This window comes from Cherax quadricarinatus, chromosome 9, assembly GCF_038502225.1.
Source record: "Cherax quadricarinatus isolate ZL_2023a chromosome 9, ASM3850222v1, whole genome shotgun sequence".
Taxonomy (NCBI): Eukaryota; Metazoa; Arthropoda; class Malacostraca; order Decapoda; family Parastacidae; genus Cherax; species Cherax quadricarinatus.
Window position 1 is genome coordinate 7,612,205 of NC_091300.1, and position 9,451 is coordinate 7,621,655.

Sequence of the window (9,451 nt, forward strand, 5' to 3'; positions counted from 1 at the left end):
TACATTTTTTTTTACATAAAAATGCATGTAAAACTGAACGTAGATCAACGTTCGGAGTGCCACGTGAGCAAATGTAGATCTACGTTTAGACAGTTTAAGGGTTAAACTTTACCTCCACAAGTATTACTCCAACATCACTCATTCTTGTTTCATTACACTTCTAAAATCAGGGAGAATCTTTTGGTAAGATAAAATAACTTTTTTTTCCAAAATGGCCAACACTGAGACCACTTACTGTTGATCCTTCAAGAGCTTTATGGTTTAAAAAATTAGGTACCTGTCAAGTTTACTATGTCAGATTATCATATTTTATTTACCACACTTATTGTGAAATGCTAAATCTATGTTGGTCATTTAGGACAAGGAGTAGTAGAGACTCAATCCTCCAACTGTTAATCACAAAGCCAAGCTTTGGAAGCAATATTAATACTGAATATATTTTCTATTTTATAACTGCTTTAATATATAGATATGCATAAAAATTAGTACTGTATAATGCTACATAAAGTGAGAAACAGATTTTGAAAATGTTCAAGGTAAATTAACATATAGTAACAAATATTGTGCAGTACCGGACTGTATTTAAAAAACTTTACTAACAATTACTGCTATTTCATAAAAAAGTAAAGTACAATATACAATAAAATATGGTATGTACCACATTTGTAAAGACTCATTTTCCAGTACTGCATGTTTCAACCTGTCCTGCTACACACTGATAAGGCCTTCAAATTATAGGAAAGGTCTGCATTGGGTGGCACATCACCATATACTGTAATTATCACATTAAAATATGGCACAGTATATTGAAATACTTTGTTGTCTACTGTAAAGACTGAGACTAAGGAATGTTTACTATAGTAAATCCTAACCTGTCTACATGAATGAAAACAAAATGAAAAAATACTATATTGTATTTTAAAAACTTTGTAACCTTATAATATGCAAGTGTATACTACTGTACTGGCTATAAAAGTCAGTTACACAATATGCTGACTTTATTGTAGTTTGCAGTGAATTAACTTTGTGGTACAAATACATTTATAAACAGTATAATATAAAGCAGGCAATGACAGTGCAATTTTAAGCATTTCCAGCAGATCTTTGTTCACTCCAAACCTGTTGTAACTCATTTGGATCATCAAATCCATGGGATGCAATTACCCACTTATAACCTTCTTTATCATATAGTTTACGATAGAAGTAAAATTCCTTGTGGTGAAAAGGCTTAATACCTGCATATTTAGCAGCCATTCCAAGGAACACGTCATCAAAGCGGAATTTATAGGTATAGGTACTTCCAAAATATAAATCTTCTAAGCTCTTTCTTGACAAAACATAAGCACCAGCTGTCACATATGGTGGCCACTCAGAATATGGATACTCATCTAGTGAAACATACCATTTGCTAAAAACCCACCTGATAGGACGTGAATTTTCAAAAACATAACCCGCATACAAATTTTCTTTGTATTCATTAACAGCTGTTACAATATATTTTTCAAGATATTGAGGATAGTTGGCAGGATCCCTCAAAAAGCGAAGCATATTTCTTGTTGATACATAATAGTCATCATCTACAAACAGAAAATATTTGACTTTCTGGCAATTATGGTATGTCCAATGTAAGCCCATCATAGTTTTTAAAGTGTTGTTGAAGTATGAGTCTCTAAAGGCTGCCTGTATTATGTCTTTGTATTCCTCAGCTTCCTTTTCCAGCAACTTTTGTATATGACTATCTTCATTCATTCCTACCAAGAAGATCGTTCTGATTTCCACATCAGAAAAGCGACTTTCAAAACCCCATGAGTTTCGAATTCCCATTCTTTTGTCAAAATTTCTAAGTGCTGATTTCACAACATACATTAAGCGTATAGAATCTTTGATTTCACATTTTTCTGTATTTGAAAATGAATAGGGGTACTGAAACTCATTGATGGGCTTTACTGTGATACCCTCCCCAGACTTCAGTTGTTTTATTAAAGGGTGCAATGAGTGAAATGGACCCCAATGTGTGTAGTATTTAGAGTATGACCAAGCCAAGATGTACTGATATACTCCTGTGAGGTACATTAATGATAAGAAACCCACAACTGAGGCAGAGGAGAAAGAACATCTCCGTCGAAACATTTTGTTGCGGTGGAAGATGCCTACCTGTAAAGGAAAGAAAAAATATATAGCATTTAAAAAATAAGCTTAATTTAGCAAGAGCATTTCTCAATGAAAAAAGTGACAAATAAGATGAATTTGCAGTGGAAAGACTGTAGGTATGTAAAGGGTGGTGGGTAACCCATAAACGGTTCAAACGTATATATACGTTCTCTCCCGTAGTGCCCTAAATTTTTTGAGAAAAAAAAATTTTTTTTTTTTAATAGGAAAAAAAGAGCATATGGTACCCAGGCATCCCCAATTACAGTATTTTAATATGGCACACAGTGAGTGCACACACCCATTCTCTCGTGGCAATGTTGAATGTATGACAAATAAAACGTATATATACGTTTGGGGCACTAGCGGTAAAAACATATATATATGTTTGGACTATTTACGGGTTAAAACATCTGTAAAGAAAAAATATTTGAAAAAGTTCAAGACAAATATGTAAAGTATGTATACTTGCAGTGCATGTAGATTTAGAAGAAATGTAAGGAAACAGAGTCTGACACATAAAAGATTTTTTGTGGCAAGCAGGAACACATGACTATTGTTTTAAGAGTTTTTGACATGAAATTGCTGTAGTTTTTTAATGAAAGATATACAGTGGAACCCCGGATGTCGTCCGGTGCGGATATCGTACAATTTGGATTTCAACCACTTTTTTGGGGCAAAATTTTACCCCGGGTTTCGTACCTCCGCTTGGAAATCATCCGTATCAGACACGTCTGCCCACCCGGGATGCAGCTGCTCACACATATGTGACTCAGTCTGCCTCTGTCACTTGTTCAGTGAGCAATACTCCGCTTGTTCATCCAAAACATTTTGTAATAATCCATTGTTTTTTGTGCTTGTTTATCGAGTGCAACTGTGAAATAAGCCATCATGGGGCCAAAGAAAGTGTCTTTTTCAGTGATTAAGGACATTTGTGCAAAGTGGAGTTAGGTGCAAAGTTTTGGGGAGAATTATCACCCTAACAAAACTGTTGCAAGCCATGTCTGTAACATGTTCAATGACAGTGCCTAGTCCCATTTTAGGCAAATCTTAGAGACACAGAAACAGAGCTCTCTGGACAGATTTTTTTGTGCGACAGGGGTCCAGTGACTCTCAAGCTGGTCCTAGTGCCAGTAAAAGACAAAGAAAGGAAGTAACCCTGGATAGTTTTGATACCTGAAGTCCTTATGGAGGGGGATTCCCATTCCAAACAATAACCTCTCCACCCTCTCCCCTCCTCACCTTCTTCCTTACGCCAACAAGAGTCTTCAATAAAGGTATGTAATAGTGATTTAAATGTTCATTTATCCACTAAAATTAGTCAATTATATTTATTTCTCATTGTTTTCTCTATAAAATGTATTTTTTTGCTAATATTTTTGGGTGTCTGGAACATATTAACTGGATTTACATTATTTCTTATGGGAAACATTACCTCAGTTTTCGTCCATTTCGGATTTCAACCGACCTTCTGGAACGGATTAAGGACGAAAACCAGGGCTCCACTGTACAAAAATAAATAAATAAATAAATAAAAAACACTAAACTACACTAAACTACAACATTCTGGTACTCAAACTAGAACATTATGGAATCAGAGGACATGCTCTCTCATACATGAAGTCTTACCCGAGTGAGACACCAACATGTGACCATGAATGAATACTGGCAATACTCTCACCTCGCATACTGAATGTCCATGGCTCAATCCCTGACCCTGCTATCCCTGTTCACCTAGCATTAAGTAGGTACCTGGATGTTAGTCAACTAGTGTGGGTCACATTGGGAGGGATAAGACTGAAGGACCCCAAAGGAAACAAGACAGACAATCCTCAATGATGATCTTGCTTTCTTTGGTTATCCTGGGTGACTAAACCTCTGGGTTAAAAATCCCAACAAATCTTATCTTAACACTGCTACTCACTTTATACTGCACTCTAATCTATTCTTACTTCACCTATGATATATGTGCACAGGGATCAACAGCAGTTTATCACTTTAAACCTGTTGCTACTCAGCAAAAATCAGCTCTCAATAATCACTCATTCATTCTGAGGCAGCTACAATGAAAGACTCTGTTCCATAAGGTACAGTACTTGCTCCCATCCTTTTCCTCATCCTTATATCTGACAGACAAGAGATGTAAGCCACAGCACCATATCCTCCTTTGCTGATGATACCAGAATTTGCATGACAGTGTCATTCATCAAGGACACCACAAATTTTCAGGAAGACATTAACCAAGTTTTGAAATGGGGCTCAGAAAACATGAAGTTCAATGACAACAAATTTCAATTTCTATGCTATGGAAAACTCAATGAAATAAAATTTAGATTTTGCCACCTAAGTGGCTAGTTTAGGAAATAAAAACTGTATTAAAGTATAAAACAAATTCCAACCACACAATAGAGCAAAAAACTAATGTGAAGGATCTGGGAGTGATAGTGTCAGAGAATCTCACTTTCAAAGATCACAACAATGTCTCAATCACACCTGCTAAGAAAATGATAGGATGGACAACGATAACTGTCAAAACTATGGATGCCAAGTTAATGATGATTATCTTCAAATCGCTAGTTGGAGTATTTCTGTACACTAATAGCCCTTTACAAGGCAAGCAAAATTGTAGACCTGGAGAATATACAGAACTTTCTCTGCACATTTAAGCACCTAAATTACCAGAAACGATTGAAGTCCCTTGACCTGTACTCCTTGGAACACAGACAAAAAAGATGCATGATAATACACACTTGGAAAACCCTAGAGGAACTGGTCCCAAATCTGCACACAGAAATCACTCTTTATGAAAGAAAGAGACTTGGCAGGCAGTGCAACATCCCCCTAATGAGAAGCAGGGGTGCCGTGAGTACACTGAGAGACAACACAGTATGTGTCAAGGGCCCAAGATTGTTCAACTGCATAAGAGGGATTACCAACAGACCCCTGGCTGTCTTCAAGGGGAAGCTGGATAGTCACCTAAAGTCATTACCTGACCACCGGGCTGTGGTTTATATGTCGGTTTGGGTGTGGCCAGCAGTAACAACCTGGTTGATCAGACCCTGATCCACCATGAGGCCTGGTCATAGACTGGGCCGCGGGGGAGTTGACGATAGACCCCCGGAACTCTCGCCAGGTATACTACAGGTATCAACACAGGGTATCCTGGGCGATCTGCTATTCCTTATGTACATCAACAACTTTCTTAATGCTTCACAGAAGCTTAAATCAATTTTATTTGCAGATGACACAAATTTTGTCATCTCAAATGTAGTTCAGCAGCATTCAGCACCACAGTAACTGTCAGATTTGGGAAGACATCTACTCTCTCTCTAAATCTCTCTGGATCACAACTAATAAACTCATGCTCAATGTTGATAGGATCTACATAAAGTTTGGGAGCAAAGCTAAAAATATTCATCTGAACATAAAGATAAATAATTCACCAACTGAAGGAGGTGACGAGGGTAAATTCTTGGGAGTACACCTGGACAGCAAATTAAATTCAATACATGCATCTAGAATATGCAAAGGTGGACACTCTCTCAAAAATAAGCTATTATGTACCTCAAGCACCCTACTCACCCTGTACTATCTCTATCTCAACTATGGTATTTGTGCATTGGGATCAACACCAGAAAATCACTTAAAACCTGCTGTTACACAGCAGAAATCTACTCTTAGAATTATCACAATTCAGGTTTCAGGCAACACCTCCCCTTCAATCTTCAAAAGCTTAAATCTGCTTAACATACACAATATTCACACTTACTACTGTGCACACTACATATAGAAGACAGTACAAACATTAACCCAGAGCTTAAACTCTTTTTGGTGAGCTGCAACAGAATACATGAGTGGGTGGGTATGAGTTGGACCTGACTAGCTTGTGCTACTGGGTCGGATACTGTGCTCCTCCTTTAAGTGACATGTCTGGCCTCACTAGGTCAGTGAGCTTAAGGTCACTAGGTCAGTGAGCTTAAGCTGGTAGGAGAATTGGACCTGCCTCACATAGGCTAGTAGGCCTGCTGCAGTGTTCCTTCTTTCTTATGTTCTTATGTAATACAAGGAATAAGTATCTCTTTGATATACCATATGTACGACTCAATCTGCTTAGAAACTCCATGTCAATAAAAAGCCCCAAAAATATGTAACTTGCTGCCAAAATTTCCCCACCTGCCATCAGTTTTAACAAAGGTTGAATCATCACCTCAGAGTAAAGTAGTACCTCACTACTTCTACCGTCTCCAACAGATTCACCAAGACAGAGTGACTGATCACCTCAAACTACTTAATGTTTTTCACCGTCTCCATAAATATTCTAGTATTTCATTCATACCCAAGTTGTACACGACTCTTATTTAACAACATCGCAAAGAAGTATACCTGGAGAGGGTTTTGGGGGTCAACGTCCCTGCGGCTCGGTCTGAGATCAGGCTCTGCGGTGGATATGGGTCTGATCAACCAGGCTGTTACTGCTGGTCGCACACAAACTGACGTAAGAACCACAGCCCGGTTGGTCAGGTACTGACTTTAGGCACCTGTCCAGTGTCTTCTTGAAGGCAGCCAGGGGTCTATCGGTAATCCTCCTTATGCATGTTGAGATGCAGTAGAACAGTCTTGGGCCCCAGACACTTATTGTGTTGTATCTCAGTGTACTCATGGCACCCCTGCTTTTCATCGGGGGAATGTTGCATCTCTGCCGAGTCTTTTGCTGTCATAGGGAGTGATTTTCGTGTGCAAGTTTGGCACTAATCCCTGGATTAGATTTTACATTTTTTAGATTTTGCCACCGAAGTGGCTAGTTTATTGTGCAGCCCATAATCCCTGGAGGCTACCTGGAAGTTTAAAATTATGCATAAAGCTTATGAAACTAACTGCAGTCAGATATGAAATAATAATACGTACAAACTAACCTCAATAAAAATAAGAATCTCGTCAGGTAATTACTCCATAATCTTGTGGTTGTTGGGGTTATTCAAGGTTACCACTACCTCCCGGAGTCCCGAGAAAAGATATTGCCCAAATCTGAACGGGAATAAGAAAGGAAACAATGTTTCCTCTGGAAAGAGAAACAACAACATTACATTCCCAGCTTAGAGCAGGTGCACCCCAGGCCTAGACACCAGCAGCCAAGCTTCTTACTCCCTGAAGATGGCCGTCTCCACTCCACAAATGCCGACGCTAAAGTCTAATTTCGTGGTCTTTTTCTTGTTGTTGGGGTTTATAGTCCCACTGACAGCTGTCGCCGTATCGAGCCCTTCCTTCCGGTGTAATCTCGTAGTATTTAAGAGAGCGGGATCCTTATCGAGTTGGGGTTATAGGGTCACTGGCAGCTTACGTCGTATCGAGCCCTGCCTTCCAGTATAATTTCGTAATATTTAAGAAATGGATCTTCTTAATCTAGTTCAGTGGTTCTCAACTGGTGGTCCATGGTGACATTTTGGGTGGTCCACAGAACGTTCACTATATTTCGTAATAAACTGAAGATTGGTACATATATATATATTTCAGACCAAAATGTTAGATATCTAGGATTTTATATAACTTCTCGAATTTCTGTTTATAAGAGATATATTCCAATCAAATTGTCTGTTGTCTTTGCTTTGCCTTTATATATCATTACTCAAAAATTGAAATGGTCCACGATATTTTTATAATTGGGTTGATGGTCAATGGGCTGAAACGAGTTGAGAACCACTGTTCTAGTTGGAGGGTTATAAGGTCACTGGCAGCTCACGTCGTATCGAACCCTGCCCTGCCCCGTGGCCTGGTGGCAAGATAAGATGAGATTTCGTTCGGATTTTTAACCCCGGGGGGTTAGCCACCCAGGATAACCCAAGAAAGTCAGTGCGTCATCGAGGACTGTCTAACTTATTTCCATTGGGGTCCTTAATCTTGTCCCCCAGGATGCGACCCACACCAGTCGACTAACACCTAGGTACCTATTTGCTGCTAGGTGAACAGGACAATAGGTGTAAGAAAACGTGTCGAAATGTTTCCACCCGCCGGGAATCGAACCCGGGCCCTCCGTGTGTGAAGCGGGAGCTATAGCCACCAGGCCACACAGCGAGTGTCCAGGTTCGATTCCCAGCGAAAGGGTGGAAACATCGGACGTGTTTCTTTACACAGGTTGTCTATGTTCCCCAGCAGTAAAATAGGTACCTGGGTGTTAGTCGATTGGTGTGGGTCGCATTCTGGAGAGTTTACCTGGAGAAGGTTTCGGGGGTTAACACCCCCGCACCCCAAAGAACAAAACTGACCTAATTTGCCCGAAATGGTCTGCATAACAAGCTGCTTTCTATATAGTAATATGTCATTGATATCAGCTAGGCCTGTATACTATGTGCATGCACTTGTAAATAAAGATATATTATTATTATTATTATTATTATTATTTATTATTATTATTATTATTATTATTATTATTATTATTATTATTATTATTATTATTATTATTATTATTATTATTATTATTATTATTATTATTATTATTATTATTATATAATTTAGTAGTATTTAAGAGATGGATCTCCTTAATCTAGTTAGAGGGTTATAGGGCCACTGGCAGCTTACGCCGTATCGAGCCCTGACTCCCAATGTACGAGAAAGTAAGAGTGCCCAAAGCTGGACGTTGCAAGAAAAGGCAACATAAACCAAACATAAATAAAAAGTTCCAAATTAAATCATGTAGATTCATTGCCCAAGACTCAGCAGAGTGGGACATTAACACCCTCATCATGTCGGTTTTCAAAACCATTCATCACACCCTCATCAGAGTTCAATAACCCGCTTCCCACCCGAAGTTGCTGTGTCGCCTGAGTGGCTAGTCTATTGTTGAAGAATGAGACACTTCTACAAGGTTTGGGAATCTGTATTGTGGAAATAATTTGCCAGCGAGTGGATTCTTTAGTCCAGTACATAGAAGAACGGTGAACTGAAGAAGCCACTAGCTGGCGAAACGTTCCACAATAAAGATTCCTAAATATTACATGTCTCATTCTTCAACTTATCGGTTTTTTTTAACCCATTGATACTAAGCTAGTTTATTGTGCAATCCATGCTCATTTTGTGAGCAGTAGCGCAAAAAAAAAACGGGATTACAAAGGTCACAGCTGCAGTTAAACATATCTATGGGAAAGTAACAGGATCAGTAGATTGCAAGCTTGTAGCTGAATGGTTCAAAGAACCGACACATTGATAAATTAGACACATGTGCAACTCTTGGGTATCTTTGTTGAGGAAACGTTTCGCAACACAGTGGCTTCATCAGTCCATACAAAGGATAAACTTGAAGAACAGGAGG

The 9,451-nt window shown here is 38.8% G+C and overlaps 1 protein-coding gene across 1 annotated transcript; it reads right to left on the reverse strand.

Annotated features, from left to right (window-relative positions):
• Positions 1-280: 280 nt before the first annotated feature.
• Positions 281-8,433, reverse strand: LOC128686179 (beta-1,3-galactosyltransferase brn). The gene is made up of 4 exons (XM_070083463.1): positions 8,290-8,433; positions 7,140-7,207; positions 6,532-6,676; positions 281-2,154 (listed from the first exon to the last, which is right to left on the reverse strand). The coding sequence occupies exons 1-4, from the start codon at positions 8,431-8,433 to the stop codon at positions 1,084-1,086; spliced, it is 1,428 nt and encodes a 475-aa protein (XP_069939564.1). The 3' UTR covers positions 281-1,083.
• Positions 8,434-9,451: the final 1,018 nt, after the last annotated feature.